General features: G+C 36.1%; 1 protein-coding gene and 1 long non-coding RNA gene across 5 annotated transcripts in view; one reads left to right on the forward strand and one right to left on the reverse strand.

Moving 5' to 3' along the window:
• The first annotated feature begins 932 nt into the window (after positions 1-932).
• On the forward strand, positions 933-6,708 carry LOC126814473 (uncharacterized). Its single transcript, XR_007677615.2, has 3 exons — positions 933-1,772; positions 5,281-5,434; positions 6,620-6,708. It is a non-coding gene; the product is annotated as an uncharacterized LOC126814473 (long non-coding RNA).
• A 6,677-nt stretch (positions 6,709-13,385) lies between these two features.
• LOC126814453 (uncharacterized) overlaps positions 13,386-23,364 on the reverse strand; it is a 50,653-nt gene continuing 40,674 nt past the window's right edge. For 3 of the 4 annotated variants that reach the window (XM_050539593.2, XM_050539592.2, XM_050539594.2), the window contains 5 exons: positions 23,080-23,269; positions 21,688-21,712; positions 20,688-20,855; positions 17,698-17,807; positions 13,643-14,555 (listed from right to left, as the gene is read on the reverse strand). In XM_050539593.2, the coding sequence (XP_050395550.1) occupies positions 13,757-14,555; positions 17,698-17,807; positions 20,688-20,855; positions 21,688-21,712; positions 23,080-23,222 (1,245 nt within the window). In that variant the 5' untranslated portion in view covers positions 23,223-23,269 and the 3' untranslated portion in view covers positions 13,643-13,756. Of the gene's footprint in view, positions 14,556-17,697; positions 17,808-18,017; positions 18,113-20,687; positions 20,856-21,687; positions 21,713-23,079; positions 23,270-23,364 lie in introns of those variants that run through there. The other variant, XM_056099472.1, reaches the window with a different exon arrangement.

Consider the following 23,364-nt stretch of genomic DNA (forward strand, 5'->3'; position numbering starts at 1 on the left):
AGTAACCTGAGTAAGTGCCAACACCGTAAGACGTCGTCTAAGAGAAGTAGGACTCCGTGCACGACGACCTTATGTTTGGAGCTATCCTCAGGGATCATCACCGTCAGCGGCGTTTGATATGGGCTCAAGGACACCAGACATGGAGAAGAGTAGACTGGCAAAGTGTGCTCTTCAGTGATGAGAGTCGCTTTCATTTTTATCACGCTGATGGCCGTCAACGTGTGTGGAGACGTCTTGGGGAACGTCTTGCAGACTGCTGCGTCTTCGAAACGAATCGATGGGGTGGGGGAAGTGTAATGGTGTGGGGAGGCTTCACATTTCATCACAGGACCGCCCTACACATTTGCAGGGGTCGCGTTAATGCTGTAGCCTACCGTGATGATGCCTTGCAACCAATTGTTGTTCCGTTGTTTAGAGCGCACCCACAACTTCAGCACTTCCAACAGGATAATGCACGTCCGCATATACCGCCCGTTCTAGTATGGACTACCTGGCTGCTAACAACTTCAATGTCTTGGACTGGCCAGCCATGTCTCCGGACATGGCACCGATAGAACATGTCTGGGATGAGATTGGGCGCCGTCGGTATCGGAGACCACAGATGCACACCATTGCTGCTTTAGAAGCTGCTCTTGTCCAAGAATGGAACAATTTGCCCCAGGCCTTCTTTCAAACATTGGTAAATTCCATGCGACGTCGCTGCACAGCGTGCGTAAGAGCCCGTGGAGGACACACGCGCTACTGACATTTGTGTCGTACTTTTGGTTTTGACCCCTCTGACTTTGTACCGTTGATTACAGATTAAACATCCATAAGTGTACAAATGTGTTGTTATTGAATTGATGTGTTCCCATTTGAATATTGTTCACAATAAGAAGCAAAATAGATAAGATATGTTTACAGGATCATTTTGTTATACAAAAAACTAAGTGATGCGTTTTTCATGGCGCTCGGTATAGTTATTCGTTATATTATAATGTGTTATGCATTTAAAATGAATTATTTTTGTTGGAGGAATCGAAAGTTTTCGAAGTGATTTCCGGTGAATTAAGGTGAATGTAAGTGAATTCCGGTGATTGTAAGTGTTTCCGGTGGTTCCGGTAATTAGACGGGCCCTTTCACACTGATCCGCAGTGAATATTCGCTTGGCCGCTATAAAAGACGGATGTCGCATTAGGTCTGTAAAACAGATTGGGGCCCTTTCACAATCTGTTTCACAGAGAATTACGAGTCTCGTATAATATCTCTGTCATAGATGACTGCCTTAACACGTGCTGTCACAGCACGCGGTGTGAATCATTGGCTGAATGGCGCGTGCATTGTTTACATAAGACATAACTGCTTCGGAGAGAATGCTGCATTTTAGTCATTTTAATACCCATTTACACTAAATCGGAAATAATTTTTACCTACAAATACGTCAAACGCCTTTATTTATTTTTCCAATATATACAAAAAATGTTTTAGAATTTAATTTGTGGCAGGAAAAAAGTTAATATTTCTAGCTCATTAAGCCGCATCAATGTCATCCTTATCAGTGATTGTCGCGGCCAAGCAAATATTCACTGCGGATCAGTGTGGCCCTTTCAGTCTACTAGGAGGTTCTGGGTGACCGAGACTATTTCATTCTGGATAACTTTGGCCATGTGACCTTACAGATTACCTTGACCTTGTCAACAAATACACGTGAACCATCAGGGTAAATCCAAAGTTGTTAAAAAGTATAACATCGACTGAAAAAAATGCTAAGGAATGTTATGCAGATAGGCAGGGTAGGTTTTTATGGTTTCAACTTTCATTCGCTGACATTTCAGAAAGATATGCCTTTACTGATGCAAACAATAATGAGACCGCCGAGATAACAGATTAAATTATATGTAACTAGTAACTAACTACACTCAAAGCCATTAAAAACGCAATCATATTCATTGCAATGCCTAATTCGTGAAATATTTCTGGTTTAAACGTTTTCTTGGGCTATCCGATCTTTTGGCACATAGGTGAAACTTGTGATGGGTCTCTTTTTGTGGAGTTCTGGGTTTGAACCCAATATCATTATCAGTTCTCGGGACGGTAGCCTAATTAACTTGTTCGTGCAAACGCAACACTTGTCTTTTTTCACGATTTTAAGCAGTCCCATGTCACACGTGCATACCCTGCACAGTGCACTCTGGCCCTTTAAATACAGATCAAAATTTCAACATTCATCACTTCCGAAAAATGTCACGCCTTACACAAGAAAACAGGAACAGAGCTATTCAATCTATTGGCATGCTGTATCATCACAGGTAGCCGTCGTCAGACAATTTAATGTCCACATATCGACCATTGCTCGACTCAGACAACGCTTCCACGCCACTTGAAGAGTTGCCGATTGACCCCGACCTGGAGCGCCACCTGTAACAACTGCTTCTCAAGATGGCCACATCCGACTACAGCATCTGCGCAACAGATTCCAGTCAGCTACTGCCAGGGGGAACTGTTGGAACACAGCAATGTCAGATCAGCCCTTAAACGCTGCCGTCGACCTTACCAAGGTCATATCCTTTTGCATCGTCATCGACTTGCCAGACAGCAATGGGCCGCAAATCAGGAGTATCTGCACAACACACCATGGCGAAATGTCATGCTGATTCAACCTCAGTTTTCCTGATGGACATCACCGTATCTACCGACGTCGACATGAACGCTTTGCTCGTAACTGCGTGCTGGAAAGGGATCGTTTCGGGGAAGGTGGCATAATGGTTTGGGCTGCTATCAACGTCAACTTCTGGTCCCAGTTGGTGGTGGTCCAAGGCAATCTCAACGCTCAACATTATGTTGACGCCATCCTTTGTCCGGTAATGCTTCCTTTGCTGGCGCAACATGGCATCCGTCGACAGATGGTTTTCCAGCATGACAACGCCCGACCCCACACTGAGACTTTCTGAACAATCATCATGTTTGTGTTATGGATTGGCCCGCTATGTCTCCCGACATGAACCCGTTCGAACTCAAGCAGTGCCACCACGAACGAACTGTTGCAGAGTTGGCACAGGCAAACAATCCCACAGCGTGTAGTGAAACATCTATGCCAGTCCATGCCAAGGCGACTTCAGGCATGTGTAAGATTAGAGCTCAGGGTGGACATACCCGATATTGACTTCAGCTTCATGGTTCTCTGACGTTTCGGTTTTGTGCATTTGTAGTGAATTCTTTCATGAAATTATCCACAGATGCTTGTTATCTTGATTTTGTCAATTGTTATGTTTATTTGTTAAAAGTTGTTTTAGTAAATAAACTTTGAATTTGGCATTGCATTTTTTATGGCTTGAGTGTATATATTATAATATAAGGTCCACAGCCGGTCAGCCGATCCCTGATGATATGAGCGTATGTCATGGCTTGGAGAAAGGGGTGCCTTCTGAACCTCGTGGGTTTACTCCGAGTACTCCAGTTTACTCTAACAGGAAAGACCCTTGTGTGTATGTTAAGCATGTTAAAATTTGACAACTTGTCTGTGATATCACCATAAGTAAAAAAAAGAAAAGAAGAAAGATACAGCCCCCAACACTAACTGATAAGATTCATGGATGGGTACCGTGTCATGTAATATGGGGCCATTATGGGGAGCCAATATGGGACCCCAACATTTTTGCACCCAACATTCATATGGGTGCTAAATGGGGTTTGTGTGGGGTCTATATGGGTAAGTCATTTAAAATAATATGGATGTTATATGGGGCTTGCATGGGACCTATATAGCCATGTTAAAAAATGTAATATGGGTACTATATGGGACTCATGTGGGAGCAAAGAAATGTAATATGGGGCTTGCATGGGATTCTTTAGAATACAAATTATAGCCTAACTAAGACTAATTTTATACAAGTATCTTCTTTTGTATGATCACTATTACATGCTAGGTAACACTATTTTTATGAATATCAAGTGTGCTACCTTGCTCTATGTAACTTCGATGAATTTCCTAGTTATTTAAGCATGGTAAACAACAAGTACCAAATAAGTCTAATAAAATAACCAAAACTATTTGGTTTCATGTTTTATTATTATGCTTTCTCAGTTAGGATGGTTCAAATTCGTTGGGATCTCCCACCATCCAGTCCCTAGAATTTGTCAGGAAACGACTACTGCGGCTTTGATTTCCTTGTTTGTGGTGTTTAAAAACATTGGATTTCTTCTAACTGGCTCTGTAATTCAAAAGGAAAGCACATTAGGTCTGTTGATGTGCAACCTGACCAAGTAACACAACTCTTCCCATATTACATGTATCTCCCCTTAAGACTACAAAACATTGCAATATGTGGACCATATGGGGTGATACGACAAGGTCCCCATACTGGACCCATATTATCTTCCCACATACAAATGTACGCAAATACACTTTATTTTCATATATATTAATATCACAGAGACAAGACAAATGATATAATGGTTACTTCTTTCTTACATTGATAATCTGACCATATAGTGTGTGTATCTGGGGCCAATATGGGATCTATATGGGATTTCCCACATTAACAATTCTGTTTTTGTATACATGGGGCCAATATGGTGTTCATATGGGATTACCCATGTGTGTATCTGGAGATAATATGGTATCTGTATGGGATTACATATAATTTTTGTATATAACCACATTTATGTATATGGGTTCAATATGGTATCCATATGGGATTACCCACTTGTGTATATGGGGCCAATATCATATCTATATGGGATTGCAACATATAAAATAAGATATATGTCTGGGTCCAATATGGTATCCATATGGGATTACCCACATGTGTATCTGGGGCCAATATCATATCTATATGGCATCTACCACATATAAAATAATACATCTGGGTCTAATATGTTATCCATATGGGATTAGCCACTTCTGTATCGGTTTCAACGTGGAATCATACCCATTGCATTTAGTAGATAGTAATAAGTATTCAGGAAATTAAAATCAGAATCTCATTAAAGTGTTTATTTGGGAGACATTAAACATGTTGTAGGTATTTTTTTTATTGGTTTATTGTATCATATAGCTAACCCCCAGTTCCATTCACTTGATCTGATGTGCCGTTTGTTGTTTATGTTATCTGTATATTGTGTCTTGTCCTTAGATTTGTCTTGTATATTTGTTTGTGTGTGGTGCAGTCCCATTGCACTTACTATTTACCTTTGGAAAAGAGAGTGAACAAGTGGATACTCCAGAGGAAGCATCTTATTTACATTAAAACCTTACATGGTATAGATCTCATTAAATTGAAAGCATTCAATTTATTGTAGAATGTCAGTAGTAGGTGTAAACAGTTTATGGGCCTAAGTCATCAAATGTCAACTCCCAGTGATACACAGTTAACAGAGGGAGAGCAATATATATTAATGGTACTAAAAGAAAAATTTCCGGAAGCATCTGAAATACAGGTTTCTGATGTCTCAGGTATTTTAGAAACCTTTTTTTTAGTGTTACACAGTAAATCAAAATATACACTATTGTGATGTAAATGTTATTATGTATTAAGTAGCCTACACCAAATAGGTATATATTTACATGTACGATGCCTAGAATCGGGATGTCAATGGTGATGTGGAACTGAAAAGAACATTTAATTTCATCAGCGAACTAAACCAACAATAAAACTCAAATTTACACTTTTCATAAAAACAGATCATTTTTTTCTACTGTCATTTATGAAATCTATGTAACCTTTCAATGTCCATAAAAGTGCTCCATTGATTTTGTAATCTTTGGGGATTTAAAATATTTATAAATTTCTGTTAAGAAAACAAACCAAAGCCTTGTCAGCCTGCAGTTCATCATAATATCAATTAGGGTGAACTTTAGGACCATTGGAAATTATGTTAAGAAGCTTATATGACTGAAATTGATTGAAAATACATTGTGCATGTATTTTAAGGATTCAAAACACATGGGGGGTTGGATGGCCAAATGGTTAACATGTGCGCATTGTATAATAAGGTCTGTCATTGAGTCAACTGGCGTGGTTCGAGCCCCCGGTTGTACGTGACAAGGAGTGGGGTTGCCTGCTCAACCTCGTGGGTTTTCTCTTGGTCCTCCGGTTTCCTCCCACTGCTAAAGAACCCTACGCGCAAGTGAATTATTGAAATAAAATTGAACCATGTGTTAGTCCCAAAATCCTAAACACATATTTCGGAAGCTCATTGATATTGAAACGATCGATGTATTTTGTCAGTTTTGTTTGAGGCAATAAGAAAGGGGGAGCGGGGTAATTGGCCTGTCATTGTGTCAAGTGGCGTGGTGTTGATTTCCCGCTTGTACGTGACAAGGAGTAGCATTGTCTCTCCAATCTTATGGGTTTTCTCTGGGTCCTCCATTTCCTCCCACTGCTAAAGACCACTTCACGCAAGTGAAGTATTGCAATAAAATTAAACCATGTTAGTCCCCAAATGACTTAATTTGTGTCAGTTAAATGGAAGTCAGGCCCAATTTCTCCCTTACACAATAAGAATGAGGTAGTATGTGGTGGTATTTGGTAGTATTGGGGAAATCTTCCTTCCCTTTTAGTAATCCTCGAAAATATGAATCCAATTTGCATTACATAGCATAAGCATGTCATTTAACATTACTTTTCTTTTAATTGAGGTGGTTGTGGAGCTATGTATCAAGTTGCAGTAGAATCAGAAATATTTAGAGGAAAAAGAACAATACAACAACATCGACTGGTAACTCAGGTATGGATAAATTAATTGTAGGCCATGTTGCATTTGATTAAGGTCAGGGCTTTCACAAGGAGTTCATTTTAACAGCAATTCAGTTTTTAATGAATGATATTAGGTTAATATTTAAAAGTGACTTTAGTAATTAACCAACATGATATCTTAATTTTATGTTATTATATACTATTCAAAAAAAGTAGGGGATATTTGATTTTTAAGTGTTATTAAAGTCACCTAATGAAACTGACGAAGAAACAAATGACAAAATGAAATGAAGTTCACATTCATCGATTTATTCCAAATGATCGTTAGACTTAGTAAGGCACAGACTGACCATTATAAGGGTAAAATGATACCCGGGGTCAAACAGCAAAGTTACCACAGCATCACAACCAAGTCAGTAACGGGTAAATCCTCCTCTGTTTGCCAAACAAGCATTGATCCGACGTGGCATACTCCTAATGAGACGTCTAAGGTCATTTTGGTCCAGATTGTCCCATTCCTGTTGCAACGCAGCAGCAAGTTCTTGGACATTGGCAGGACGTTGTTGACGTTGGCGTAACCTCTGTCCAAGCATGTCCCAGACATGCTCGATGGGGGAGAGGTCGGGACTCAGTGCTGGCCAAGGTAATGTGGTGATGTTCTGTTGTTGGAGGTAACCTGTAACGATCCTGGCCCTGTGACATCTTGCGTTGTCATCCTGGAAGATGAAACGGCGGCCATGACGTCGTGCGAACGGCACAACATGGACTGCCAAGATGTTGTCCCGGTAGTACTGGCTTGTAACACGCCCTGAAACAACATGTAAAGCCGTTCCTCCAGCAACAGTGATGCCTCCCCACACCATAACAGAACCACCCCCAAATCGATCATGTCTGATGACGTTAACGTCTTGGAAGCGCTCGTTTCGACGACGCCACACCCTCCTACGTCTGTCCAAAAAATCAACAGTGAACCTTGACTCATCTGAAAACATCACATTGCTCCAGCGTCGATTATCCCAGTGTTGACGATCCCTACACCAACGACGTCTTGCCTGAATGTGATGATCTCTCAAACAAGGGATCACGCGAGGACGTCGGGCGCGAAGGTGACCCCTATGAAGTCGATTCCGAATCGTCTGGCCACTCACTCTCACACCAGTGTCTGTTTGAAGACGAGCGCTGATCTGATTTGCTGTGATGACACGATTTCTCATGGCCAAAGTACGGATAAATCGATCCTGGGCTTGAGTTGTCGCCCTTGGTCGACCTGAGCGTGGTCTGTCCTGTACAGATTGTGTATCACGGTATCTGGACCATAGCCTGGTTATGACAGACTGAGAAACATTCATCGTCCGCGCCACAACCGCCTGTGTTGTGCCGATCTGTAGCATGCCAAGGGCACGTAACCTTTCATTTTGGGTAAGCCGACGCATATCAAAATTTGTTTTCTGGTCACTAAAACAATTAAACTGATGTTTCCACCCTGGAATTCAATGCCACAATGACTGTAACATTCAAAGTCAGAGTCGTGCAAATCTTGGGTTGGACCCCCATGATGATCCCAAGCATCACCTGCATTCCATGCGGTAGCTATTGGTGCGTTTGGGCGTCACATGTAACTGGAAATGTTTCTTCTGTTAGGTTCTATAGTGACTTTTTTCGTAGTCATTTGCATATTTTAGTATTATGCCCCCAAAATCAAATATCCCCTACTTTTTTTGAATAGTATATGTACTGTGACTTTCTAGATTCTAGCCAATAGGGCTGTGTTTGGAAGTTAAAGCCAATTTCATTTCTTTAATGTCAGTGGTCACAATTTTTATCCAGTTTTGACGAAACTTGAAATATAGGTTGATATCCCAAATATCTTGGTTCCTTTTGAGACTGTAAGTTCAAGGATTATGGACCCTGATTGTACAGAAAATCATGTTTTTAGCTTGTAGACACTCTAGAGGTCACAATTTTTATCCGATTTTGATGAAACTTAAAATGTATGTTTATAACCCAAAGATCAAGATCTTGGTTCCTTTCGCTATTGGCATATATCGAACCATAGCTTTCTGGATTATGGTCCCTGATTGTTACATGTACTAAAAATCAAGTTTTTAGCTTAAAATATATGCTTATATCCTATAGAACTTATGTCGGACCGTAAAAATAACATCCTAGATTATTGCCCCTGATTGTATGAAAAATCACTTTTTAACCTTGTTCTGTACATCTCTTGCAAAATGTTGGCGTACTGCATCTTGCATGGTAACCGCTTGTTAGTTATTGAAGTAACAAATAATAATTGCACCAAATCGCTTTTAACTTGTTTCATTCAAATTCTAATGTATGGTTTATTTTTACAGGCACTATCATCAGAGATAAAAGAAATGCATGGGATACAAATAAAGACAAAAGCACCTGGTCAAAAATAATGACATCGGTATTACTGATTCTAGGTGAACTTTTGTGATAAAGAATTTACTCTGAAGAGTAACAGAGTAATTTCTTAATGCATCCCAGTGTTGTATGGAGATGAACAATTTGTGAACTAATAATATAGACTGCGTTATTTGTCGCCTGGAGTGTTTAAGTTGCTGATTGTCATTTATATTTTTTGGAAAATATCAAATTTTTCATGACTTAATCAATGCTAAAATGTACTCAATTGATTTAATAACATTTGAGTAAGAACACAAAATCAAAATTTCAACAATAGATAATCTCCTGGCTTACCAATAGGATTAAAGAGAGGCCCACGCATCAAAGATTTTCTTGAAGATTACTCTGATCAATTCCCGTTTATATTGTCTGCAGGGGATGCCGACTGTTGACAGATTTACAGTTAATCATACCTTTTAAATACTGACAGAAATGAATGATTTTTTGAACTGATATTCCTTTTGGAGATCCAACTTTCACAATATTATAGTTTGCAAGGGATTAAATATCCCTCAAATGATAATCATAGACTTTAATATAATACAGAGATTTAATTCTCTTTAAATGACCACAGGTTGCACGAAACGGTATGAAAGTTTCAGCCTTTTTTCTTAATGTATTTACATGATGTACTGTTATAGCCCTGGCTTGTCACCTAAAAAAAACCCTTTCAGACGTTTATATTGTTAGTAGCAATAAAAATGTGGTTCTCAAACATAATTATGTTGTGTTAAATACAAATTTATAAGAGTTTTGTAATAAAATAAATTGTGATATTAATATACTATGACTCTTTGCCTTCATATTGCGCTGTAATGGTTGAGTGCCCTATTTATGGCCACAACAGGATGTATTCAGCACTAATGTTTATGCTACAATACAGAAATAAACTAGCTATTTCATTAAATATTTTATTTTTGGCTTTTTTTTATGTGGGTCTATCCGACCCTTTGCCTATCATTAAACACTAATTTAGCGGCAGGACGAATTACCCAATATTACCCAATACATGTACTAATTAAACAAGCCAACAGTGAGGCTGATGTCCCCCACCGAAATCCCAAAATAAATAGATGACCCATTTTAATTTGTCGCACATTTATTTTTTTCAAAAGTATCAAGCGATCAAACTGATTATCAACTAAACTAAGTTTTATCACTCTCTATCAGATAGAATCAAAGTTATCTTGTCCTAAAGCATTGACAGATGAAATTGCTTAGCTCTGCTTAGCTTTAGGTCGAAATGTTAATCATTGAACTCGGACAAGACATACATGTATAAATATTCTACCTCAATTAAAAGCAGAGTTGTTATGTTCCAAAGTCTTGACCAATCAACAAATTGCTTATCTCTCCTTAACCTAAGCAGAAAATTCTCATCATCGAACGTAGTCAAGGTAATGATAGAATGAATCTATACTCTGAGTTTCATTACTCTGACTTAATTATAACCAAAGTTATAGTGCCCCAAAGCATCAACCAATCAGATTGCTTATCTTTACTTACCGTACGTAGACAATGTTTATCATCGAACTCCATTAAGGCATTCACCTAATAAACACCTATGCCAAGTGTGAACATTCTAGCTCAATTAGAATGAGAGTTGCTGTGCTCCAAAGTCTCGACCAATCAAATTGCTTATCGCTCTGCTTACCCTGGACAGAAAATGCTCATTATCAAACTTAGTCAAGGTATTGATATCTAAATATTCTGAAAATAAAATGAACAATCATAAGAAGCTATTTAGACTATTACAAATTACAAGAGCGAAGTACGTAATACATGGGAAACAACTCTGCTCAGAACTTACACTATAAAATTGAGTTAACTCCCTTGCACTAATTTATTTTACCGGGTTTTACTTCAAATATTACTCCAATCTAAATATTACTTAAATCTATGAGTAAAACATTTTACGACTACTAAATTCTCTTAACTATACATTTATATGCATTAAGAAGATTATTCACTTGTATATCGAACTCTCAATGATTAAAAGTCTAAATATAACACTCGATACACAATCGCTATTACGATGACTTCAATCAACATGAAACTTTACATCATGTCGCATACTCTTCATTAGCTACTAAAGTAAACATTAAATGGACATAAATATAATCAATTAAATACCTGAAGAGTTTTTATCTTAAGCCCTATAATGTCACAATGATAGAAAAGTTCAGGAATTTTCTAAATACTCTGCAAAAATGGCGCACTGCAGAAGAAAAAATGACGTAAGCTCTAGGGGGCGTAATAAAACTCAATAAAGAAAAGATAACTCTGCTCCAAATTCTAAATAAGTAAAATATGAAAATTAATTATAAAACAAAGTTTTCGGAACAACCAAGTTTGAACATTCTAGCTCAATTAGGAGAGTTATTGTGTTCCAAAAAGTGTGACTGATAGACAGACGGACGGACAAACCCATTTTTATAGTCCCCTGCTTTCTTCGAAAGGCGGGGACAATAATACCAAATACCACCACATACTACCTGCTTATTGTGAAAAAATAACATATATAAAAAAAAAAGTGAATTAAATCGGGGAATTAGCGAAAGGTTTATGACCAAATGAAAACGTCTATTTATAGTATCAGTACCCCATAGCTCAAGCATCTGAAAGTCTAGCCAAATATGGCCAAATATCTCTGAATTCTATCCCAATCCTATAAAATTCAACTACACACTAAACTAACAGAATTCTGCAATTACTTCAATATCTGGATTATTTCCTTTATGGTTAAAATAAATTGTTTGATGTTAACGGGCTATCACCATTCAAGAAACGATCACCGGCAATTTTTTTCCTTTTTAATGAAGCCTGCATCATTACAGGCTCGGACTGTACAGTGCAGTGAACGCTAAAAGCCAGCCCCCGGATCCATTCACTTGATTCGATATTTGATGTTTATTTCTTGTAATGTCTATGTAGTTTGTCTTGTTCGCAGGTTTGTTTTGTCAGTTTTGTTTTTGTGTGCGGTGCGGTCCTCCTGTGCTTACTATAAGTGTCAGTGATAAATGAAGTGGCTAAACATTGACTAAATAATTTATTTTCCACCAACGAACACGTTGTTATTCAAATAATTGTACTTTTATCTCATTTTTGGGTAATATTGGCCAATTATTTTATAGTATGAGTTAAAGGACAATGTTGGGTGTCCACCAATATTACATATGTGATAGAACTGGTTAAACATATTCCAAATATAATATTAACACAGAGATCATTGTTATGGTAGATGCATAACGAAGATTACCGGAAGTGGTAGTCCATCGCCACCAGGCCTATTAGTAAGTGCAGGAAGACTGCACCACACACAAACAATTACACAAAAATAATTTACAGACGGCCGTAGTGGGTAGTAAATTATGTCAGTTGCAGCATAAAAACTGGTAAAAAGTCATCTTTAAAATACAAGCTCTATTACTACGAAAACAAGAACAAGTCGAACGATTTACTTTTGCCACATTTTTCATTTTATGAGACTTCACATTTTTTATCCAGATCTCAGATGTATAGAAGACTTGTATATACTTTATCTACTTTTAATATATGAATGACCATTTTAAAAGAGTTCAAATTTGCAATGCACTACTATCTATAGTTCACATATAGATATGTTATACTGGTTGGGGCAGTGGGGGTATCAGTGGTATCTATCAATATCTATATCTCCTCCTCGGGCATCGACAGGTAGCATATGAAGTGTATGTATGGATAGGGAAGGCATAAACAGAGGGTTTATACTGCTTTTTAGCTGCTCACTTCTATCACTGGGCTCGTCTGGTGCATGGAGTTGGATGCCAGTATACAGGAACACAGTACTCAAGAACTGAGAAAGGCCATGTGTACGTGCTAGTTCTATTCAGATGGCGTACGTGTTCATCATTGACTGGACTGCTTTCTTTCCGCTTCCATATTATTAAAAATATTCAAAACCCGACAGACGGCGCGACGCTTCCCGACAAACTGGGCATTCATTCCCCACAAGACCATAGCCTTCCCCGACAAGGCCATATCCCTACCCCCACCCCATTTTCAAAAACTCCTCGGCTAATGACCGATCTCACAATTCTGAGCTCTTTTCAGATTTCTATTTTTTTTCATGAAAATATTGGGGGGGGGGGGGGCGGTGCCCTCCCGGCCCCCCAACTCATACGCCTATGACAGTCAAGGGCCATAATTCAGGAAGTTACGATCCGATATGCGCAAATATCGAAAGGAACCAAGTTCTTTGGGTTATAAAAATGTATTTCAAGTTTTATCAAAATCGAATCAAAAATTGTGAGCTCTATAGTGTCCACAAGCTAAAAACGTGATTTTTCAGACAATCAGGGGCCATAATCCTTGAAGTTATGGTCCGATACATGCCAATATCGAACGGAACCGAGATCTTAGGGAGATAAACTTATATTTCAAGTTTCGTAGAAATCGGATAAAAATTGTGACCTGTAGAGTGTCCACAATCAATTGTGGACGGATGGACGGACAGGGGCGACGACAATATACGTCCACAGGAAAATGTGGGCGTATAAAAAACAATGACACCAGTTATTCAATTAAATTAACATCAATATTCATTTTTTTCACACTATTTCACATATTGAAACTTTAGTTCAGAATTTTTAAAACTATATTTACAAGAGTTAAGGATTTTTGTGATCTGGAAATTCATATTCTTCAATTTTTGTTTCACTTTCATATTCTACAATATCTACATATAATTCCTCTTCTCGTATTTCCGTGTCCAGGTCATCTTTTTGCATCTGTTCTTCTCTCATTTCTCGCAAAGATTCCATTTCATATTGTTGCATTAAATGTTTGGCTTTCATAACTTTAGGTTTTTTCAAGGTTTGTGCAAGTTTTTTATAATCTGTGATGGAAGACCTTTGTGGTGGAACATCTTCATATTTATTTAGAGACATGAGATCAATGTTCTCTGAAGTGCGATGTTTTGATTTTTTCTTCTTTAAAAGCAGACTTTTCATCATATCATCATGATTTACACCATACAAATCATTACGTAAATTTATATCTACCGACTGACTAACATGACCATTAACAGACAAATTATTCAAATTAGTGGTATCTTCATTATGGTAATTATCTGAAACAACTCTCATATCATCAGTATACGAACATTCATGCTCATTCAAAAGTTTTTTAATTTGTGTCACATCAGAAATTAATGGATCCTTGATGGTAGTATGAGAGTCTTCTACGTAATCCAAAGAAAGTTTACGAAATTTTTCATTCAGTGTCGGAGAATAATTAAAAAGACCTGCTTCACAAACTGGTGTAGCTATTTCTTTTGGAACATAATCTGGCCCAAAATCTGCCGTTTTCAATACTTCTTCAACAAGTATGGCATTACCCACTTTTTTATCTTTTACAAAAGTAATATAAGGCACATGACTTATGATATGATAGGATGTAAGCAAATGCCTGTAAATAAAAACACATAAATTTAAAGACATAGAAATATTCCGTTTTAAAATACCTCTTTTGTTCCTTTTATTAAAATGTGTCTATTTTAATTAATTAATTTTTCTCTGAATAAAATTTGATTATAAACATATTTTTACTGAATTAATATGGCTAGAAAACTATAAGTAGCGAGTAGCCATCCCAGATTTCTCTAATGAAGCGATTAATTTCATTCAGGTCAAACTCATCAGGCTTAAGTGAGATTGTGCCGCTGTTCCCTTTATAAAGTCGTCGGGAACCGGAGCACAAAATGAGTCTCAGGTGGACCGGTGCAGTTCTGCATCCCCGTAAATTGAACAGCTAATCAGAGGCCATAATCCAGGAAATTACATTCCGATATGTGTGAATATCATCAGGAACTGAGATCTTCAGGATATAAACATATATATTAAGTTTTATCAAAATCGAATAAAAATTGTGACCTCTAGAGGGTCCACAACCTTGATATTACATACATTTACACTTTTTGTGTACAAGGAGAGGCCATTTTGTCAGGCAATTTCGTTCCAATTTTTATGAAATTTGAACTCAACCATCATTATGGTGTAACGGTGATATATTTAAAAAGTTTTTAAAATCGGATAAAAATTGTGACCTCTAGAGGGTCCACAAGCTAAAAACAGGATTTTTATACAATCAGCGGCCATAATCTATGAAGTCACAGTCTGATATGCGCGAATATCGAAAGGAATCAAGATCTTCAGGATATAAACATATATTTTAAGTTTCATCAAAATCAGATAAAAATTGTGACCTCTAGAGGGACCACAACCTTGGTATTACATACTTTTACAAGATTTGCATACAAGGAGCGGCCATTTTGTCTGGCAGTTTGGGTCCAGTTTTCATGAAATTTGAACGGTGACACATTTAAACGTTTTTTAAAATTGGATTTCAATTATGACCTCTAGAGGGTTCACAAGCTAAAAACGTGATTTTTCATACAATCAGGGGCCATAATTCAGGAAGTTACCCTCCGATATGTGAGAATATCGAAAGGAACCAAGATCTTCGGGATATAAACATATATTTTAAGTTACCTCTAAAAGGTTCACAATCTTGATATTACATACTTTAACACTATTTGTGTACAAGGAGCGTCCATTTTGTCCAGCAGTTTTGGTCCGATTTTCACGGACCAAATCATCATTATTTGAACGTTTTTTTAAATCTAATAAAAATTGTAACCTCTAGAGGCACTAGCCTACAGGCTAAAAACATGATTTTTCGTAAAATCAGGGTCCATAATCCAGGAATTTGCGATCCAATATACGCAAATATCGAAGGGAACCAAGATCTTTGGGTTATAAACAAGTTTCATGAAAATGGGATAAAAAATTGTGACCTCTAGAGTGTCCATAAGCTAAAAACGTGATTTTTCGTACAATCAGGGGCCATAATCCATGAATTTTCAATCCAATATGCACGAATATCAAAAGGAACCAAGGTCTTTGGGACATAAACATATATTTTAAGTTTCATCAAAATTGGATAAAAATTATGACCTTGGTATTACATACTTTTAAACTATTTGCATACAAGGAGCAGCCATGCCAATATTGAAAGGAACCAAGATCTTTTGGAGATAAACCTATATTTCAAATTTTCGTCAAAATCGGAAAAGAATTGTGACCTATAGATTGTCCACAAACAAATTGTGGACGGACAGACAGGGGCGACGCCAATATACGTCCACATGAAAATGTGAAATGTGGGCGTATAAAAAGCCAATCACATCATTTAGAAGGCTGATATATCTACAGCAAATTAGACCACTATTATTACTTTATTGGTACAATCTGACAAGAAATCTACCTGTCATAATATTTTACATTACCAGACTACAAATATAGTCTGCCTATTGCTCCCTGTGTTTCAAAGCGAATCAAAGAAAAAATTACAGAGATTAAATATAACAGGCGGATACTGGTTCAAACACACGTGAGGACACGTGAGTAGAAATGTTACGATAAAAATAATTGGGCTTTTCACGACTGATCCCGACTGTGACATGAATGGTATGTCACATGTTGGATAATATCTGAATCAGTTTAAATCAAAATGGATTCACACTTAAAGTTACGTACCCAGAAAAGTATTTATCGGGTGGTTATTTCCAATAAAAGTATGGAAATTTTGGTATATATGGAAAGTAGAAATATCCAATCTTACTAGAAAAATACTAGATTCCCTGAAAAACACTCATGGAGCGCATACGCGACAAAAATGTAAGGGTTTCCCTAATCGACAGCCCGACGGTTAGGAGTGTCTGAAAGCGTGACGTCGAAGGTTGCACACGGAGATTGAGCGCTTGATGTACATTTTGATAAACTTTATGAAAAATTAGACGTACAACACTTTCTGAGATAAAAATCACGGAAAAAGATGTGGGCAGTGGATAATTCGAAAATTTAATCAGGCTTCGATATCTGTAATAAATAGTCAGCAATTAAAGACAATATCGTCTTGTGTATGCAATGAATTCTCCTCCGACTTCGCTTGCGTTGCTAGGTACCGAGAGAGGTAAGTCACGTGACACAAACATGACCTCTTTTGATCGATTTTTTATAGACAGGGTATTCCCCGACAATTGCAATGTTTTGACAAGGATTTGAAGCAAAATTATGATAAATTAATTAGTTTGAATATGTTTTTTGTCCAAATATATCATCAAATCACCCAGTTTGTACCCGGTAATGTATCTTTAAGAACTTTCGCAGCTTAAGGCTATACAACAAGATTTAGTCCCGAAGGGTCCCCACCTTCTTTATTTATATTTGAATTAATATGGTCTAACTACATGGCGCTACAATAAATGTATAAAGAATTTGACAATGAATTGCAAAATGTGGGATTCAATAATTGCAACATTGATTAACGTCTTGGCATAGGATTAAAATATCAGCAAATTAAAACTGTCAATATTTCCAAATTTAGAATATGTTTTCCGGGGGCTGATTCTTTACTGTTTGTTGATGCAGATGCCAAATTTCAGACATGAGAACCAATAACTGAATCTGGACAGAAAATCTATAGTAAACTGTACAGCAATCGAACAAGCTGTGAGGAAACATTTGAGGATTATTTTTTATAAAATTACCGGAGTTTGCCTTGACTGACACGCAATTTCTCCTCAATGTCATCCTCTTTTTCACAGGATGCTGCTGACCAATAGATATTCATTGAGCTTAAATCTGGTACAACTTTTACCTACAAAATTAAAATAAGTTTATTATTATCAGTCAAAAATACAACTCCTAACCTAGTAATGTGTATGCTAATATGCTTACTTCTATGCATGTAACCTTTTACTAACACATGTTAAATTGGCTATTTACACATGTAAAAATGTTAATTTACATGACTTATTTTTTAAATGTTGCAGTTAGAATTTGTATTTTGTTTTATTTCCATTATTACTTTTAATTTACTGTAGTCTGTTTAGTTTCGTTAACATATTGACGTTTCACAAATGTTACGCGATGAAAGTGTCATAATTCTAAGCTCAAATTTGGTAACAGATGGCACTGTTTACAATTCTATGGAGGCTGTGTAGGGACATGTAAAATCTTGCCTTTTTCATAACCCAACAGATAAAAATCATAAAATATTTTAAGTACAAAAGCAAACTATTCTAAATATTTTTAAAATCAATATATAGGCTTCCTTGTTGTGCATTTTCCCTAATACTGCTATATCGATTGATTTGGCCTATTTTGTTTCTAAAAGAACAATAAAATATTTAGTAAGAACTCATTACGTCATGCATGAGAGTGAATAAATAAATATAAATAGGTAATGATTAGTTTAGCTATCGATTTTCACTGTTATTCGTCCATTTTTTGCACAGATGTGGACGCAGCTTGCTTAAGGAATTCACAGTGTATATGTGTGTGTGCGGCAGGGACGGGCTTTGCTGTAATTTAATATCTGAATTATCATTTCCTGTTTCTCGATCCAATCTCAAATAAAATAAGATAATGTTTATAAACCAATACAGACACAAAACAAAACAACTCTGTTCAACTGGTTTATTTCTATATTACTCAAATATTTTCAGAATAATTTACTTTTGTACGTAAAATATTTTATATATCTTTAGAGAAAAAAATGGCCTATTACTTCTCTCAAAAATATCGAGAACGAATATCGCAAAAAAAGAGGCTAAATCAATCGATATGGCCATATTAGGGCAAATGCACGACAAAGTAGCCTATTTATTCATCTGAAAAATATATCTAGAATAATTTGCTTTTGTACGTAAAATATTTTATTAGTTTTGATAGAAAAATGTTGTCATGTCTGACGGATTATGAAAAGGGTGAGATTTTAAATGACGCCAATGAGCCACCATATAGTAAACAGCGCCATCTGCTAGCATAATGAGCATTGCAATTATGACTCCCTTTTAACCGTTTGCGATAAGTCATAATTCTAACTCTCATTATGGTAACAGGTGGCGCTGTTTACTATATGGTGGCCCATTGAGGACATGTGAAATTGTGCCTTTTTTATGTAACCCCAAAACATGACATTTTTTCTTTCAAACATAGGTACAAAAGTAAATCATTCTCGACAATTTAGAGAGAAAATTTAGGCTATTCGAGATCTTTATCATATACATATAGATTTTAAGTTTTAAAAGACATTGAATAAAAATTGTGATCTCCAGAGGATCCACAAGCTATGTGTGGGACTTTCATACGATTAGGAGCGATAATCCAAAATGTTATCGTGAGATAAGTGCAAAAATCGAACCAATTCGAGATCATTGGAATATCAACATATAGTTTAAGTTAAATCAAAGTCGGATAACAAATTGTGAACCATAGACGCACGTACGGACAGGGGTGATGGCATAATACGTGCACATGGAAATATGGGTGGATGTAAAATCTTGAAAGCATAATATTTATCTATACCAACCTATGTTGACTAATCAATTTTAAAGATACATTATGTAACATTTAGATAAAGAGCTAGCCATTCTTGCTATAATGGTTTCGAAAATAGATAATGTAAAATGAATAATTTGAAACGAAGTTTAAAAGAATCAACTTCATTAACAAAAATTAAACAATCAAAAACTAAACTGATAAATCAAATTCAAACGAAACAAATAAAACAAAGAAAATGAAAAGAGCAGTTCATTACCATTCTACATTAACAAAATAAAGGAAATCAACTTGTGAAAATTTGTTAAAAAAAATAAGAGCAAAGTAACACTAATGTTAATACTTTTTTAACGAACACATCATAAATATAATTAATTTTACCTATAATATCTATTTCAGAAATCAGACTTTATTTTGCAAATAAAATAATCCAAAGAGTTGTGTACGACCATTATATTTAAACAGTATATTATGCTGTTATATATATGATAAAGTAAAAGTGATGAGAGTTAGAATTAATGTTAACAATTTGATAATTACTATATTTAATTTGTTAAATGTTGCCCTATGATAAAGTTGGATTCTGCTTTCTCTTGTTCAATCCATGCATCAACTGTTTTTATAGTTATGTCTAAAACATATATTATAAAACATCTCCCAAAATAATGCAAGTAAGATTAAGTACTGTTTGTACTAAAATTTTTACAATTCATATAATGTACATAAAGTAATAAACCATTAAACATGGTCAGGAACAATGTCTTATTTAGAAAATTAAACTACAATATATTAGGATGGCAGTCGGAAGTCTGTGTAAATACAACAATTTATGGAATACACGTATAAAGATTTTAAATACATTGTATCAAAATTAACTTTTACCTTGTAGAGGTTGTAATAACTCGTTTAGTGATGATGTACTTGATTTTTCCAGTTCCACTGCTCTTAACATTTTTTTTAGGAAAAGAGACACCCATTTTCAAAATCAATTTTTCTATATCGATGAACTAAATCTCTTTAATTTCGTAATTTTATAGTATTTTCGATAACAAAACTACTGAGAATTATCACATACAATCATAATATGTTAGTTGTGTGTGTGTTTCGGGAATTTATAAAACATGATTCATATTTTTAAAACATGCATAAAGCATGGTCATGTCTGTCCATGCATGGTATCTTATTATTTACTTACCCTAGTTATATTAACACCATATTCAGTCAAACATGACGATAATTCTCCTGAGTTAATTAGGTCTATAAGATATCTGTATAAGACTTTTCCTATATGTTGTGCTCTATTGGTTTGGCCATCAGTAAAACCCCTTTTTTCCTTATCTGCTAATGTAGTATTTGTTTGTGTCTGTAAATAGATAAACCAAGCATGCTTTAAATTTAAAAGTAGCAATATGATTTTATTAATTTATAAACAAGCTTTTGCCATGCATGATACGCCAGAGAACAAGCTAAAGAAAAACAAAACAATTTTACGGACAGGGGCGACGACAATATATGTCCACATTGTCCACATGAAAATGTGGGCGTATAAAAACAACCATGTCCAGTCTTTACGATCCGAGGGCATAATCCAGGAAGTTACGGTCCGATATGCGCAGGTATCGAAAGGATATATATGAACGTTTTTTAAAACCGATAAAAATTGTGGCCTATAGAGGGACCACATGCTAAAAACTTGATTTTCGTACAATCAGGGGTCATAATCCAGGAAGTTACATTCCGATATGCATGACTATTGAAAGGAACCAAGATCATTGGGTTATGAACATACATTTTAAGTTTCATCAATATCTGATAACAATTTTGACCTCTAGAGTGTCCACAAGCTAAAAATGTGATTTTACAGTCTGAAATATGCCAATATTGAAAGGAACTAGATGTTTGGGAGATAAACCTATATTTCAAGTTTCGTCAAAATCGGATAAAAATTGTGACCTGTAGACTGTCTACAAACAAATTCTGGACGGATGGACAGGGGCGACGACAATATACATCCACATGAAAATGTGGGCGTATAAAAACAACCATATCCAGTCTCTGCATGAAGTTAAAACATACTATACTAGTCATCTATAAACATTTCTAAAAGAATGCTGTCTTTAAAATACTAGCCCTCAATGAAATGATGTTCAAGTATGATCCCTAGACTATTATCTATATAATAAAATAATAATTACCCAATGAAGCACATTGTAAGATTTCCTGAAAATAAAATTAAGATATGATTAATGCAGTCATATATATATAAAACCCAACTAGAAAAGCAGATTTAACAAGGGTCTAACATATTTTCACTAATTACATTTTCCAGTGTCCCGATCTAGCTTGGTATCTGGGCTGGTTAAGTTCCTTGACCCTTGTGCATGGGAATAAAGTAAAACCACATCAGTCATGTAACTATTTGCATCATGGTTCCTTGTTTGTTGGGTTTTTTTTTATGGAACCTATTTTATATCTGCCAATTTGTCCTGTTTCTTTTTGGGAAGTCTTTTTGAGAAATGAAGTTTTTGCAGAAATTGGGCTAATGAAGACAAGAACTATGGTATTCAATGTATGAGGGTAATATTGCCCACACAGCACTGTTTCTGCATACTTTTCATCAAATTACAACTGGCAAGGGTTCTTTTCTGTGCACGACAACAAGAACACAGGACCATCCAAACAACCAGATGCTGTTACTTGGCACCTCCTACAACCTGTACCACATTTACATACAAAGGTACGCCCACAGCAGCTAAATCGTCCTACAACCTGTACCACATTTACATACAAAGGGAAACCACACTGAGAAATTCTCGCCCAACACTTGCAAAGATAGGTTGCCAGGCAACGAAACATATGCCCACAGCAGCTAAATCGTCCAGGCAGTCAACAAGAGTTGTCACATTTTTTTACTTTTTTTCAGTAATGAAACATTTATAATACACTAAAATATGATTAAAATTAACAACTCATTAAGTAATTATCAGAAAATCATTAGAATTTGTTTGGTTTTTATAAATTTCTGCCTCATGCTAACATTTAGCATATGAAACATTTAATATCATGGATTTAGCTGATTCGTCTCTAGACCTTAAACTCTGTATCAATCTGAAGTCAACCGGATGATAACTCTGGACCTAATTATCGAATTTCATTGAAAATCAATAGGCTTCTTCGTCTCATGACCTTAAATACTGTGTATAAATTTAAAGTCAATCGGATAATAACTTTAGCCTCTAAAGCATCCACAAGATATTTTGAAGTGATCAAGGGTCATAACTCTGGCAGTAATTATCGGAAATCGCTGAAAATCAATAGTAGGCTTCTTCGTCTCATGACCTTAAACACTGTGTATAAATTTAAAGTCAATCGGATATTAACTTTAGCCTCTAGAGCGTCCACAAGCAATTGTGGACGCCGGACGGACGGACGGGGGTGACGACAATATACGACCACATTTCAATGTGGGTGTATAAAAAAGTAAGGTACCAAGCCAAACTGGGTGCTGGACATAACCACTACAGTGGTATTAGTTTACACTCAATATTTATGCTCTTTCAGTGAAGTGATAAAAGAATTACACCTACTTTTTGGATTTATTACTCTTCTCAATAACTTTTCTCATAATCTTCACCATAGGAACATTGGTGGTTTTACATCTTATTACATTCAAACTCCATTGCATTAAACAGCTTGATGGACAGACTTTCATCATTAATTGTTGCAACATCTTTCTGTCTTTACTTTTTCATTTTGTTTTGCTCAATTAGTGTCACCCTGAAATAACATCACACAATACCCATATAGTTAACAGACTCCAAAAATATGTAATTAATATTAAATGTTCTGGGTGATATGTAATTTTGGATATC

This window comes from Patella vulgata, chromosome 3 (assembly GCF_932274485.2).
Source record: "Patella vulgata chromosome 3, xgPatVulg1.2, whole genome shotgun sequence".
NCBI classification, from domain to species: Eukaryota; Metazoa; Mollusca; class Gastropoda; family Patellidae; genus Patella; species Patella vulgata.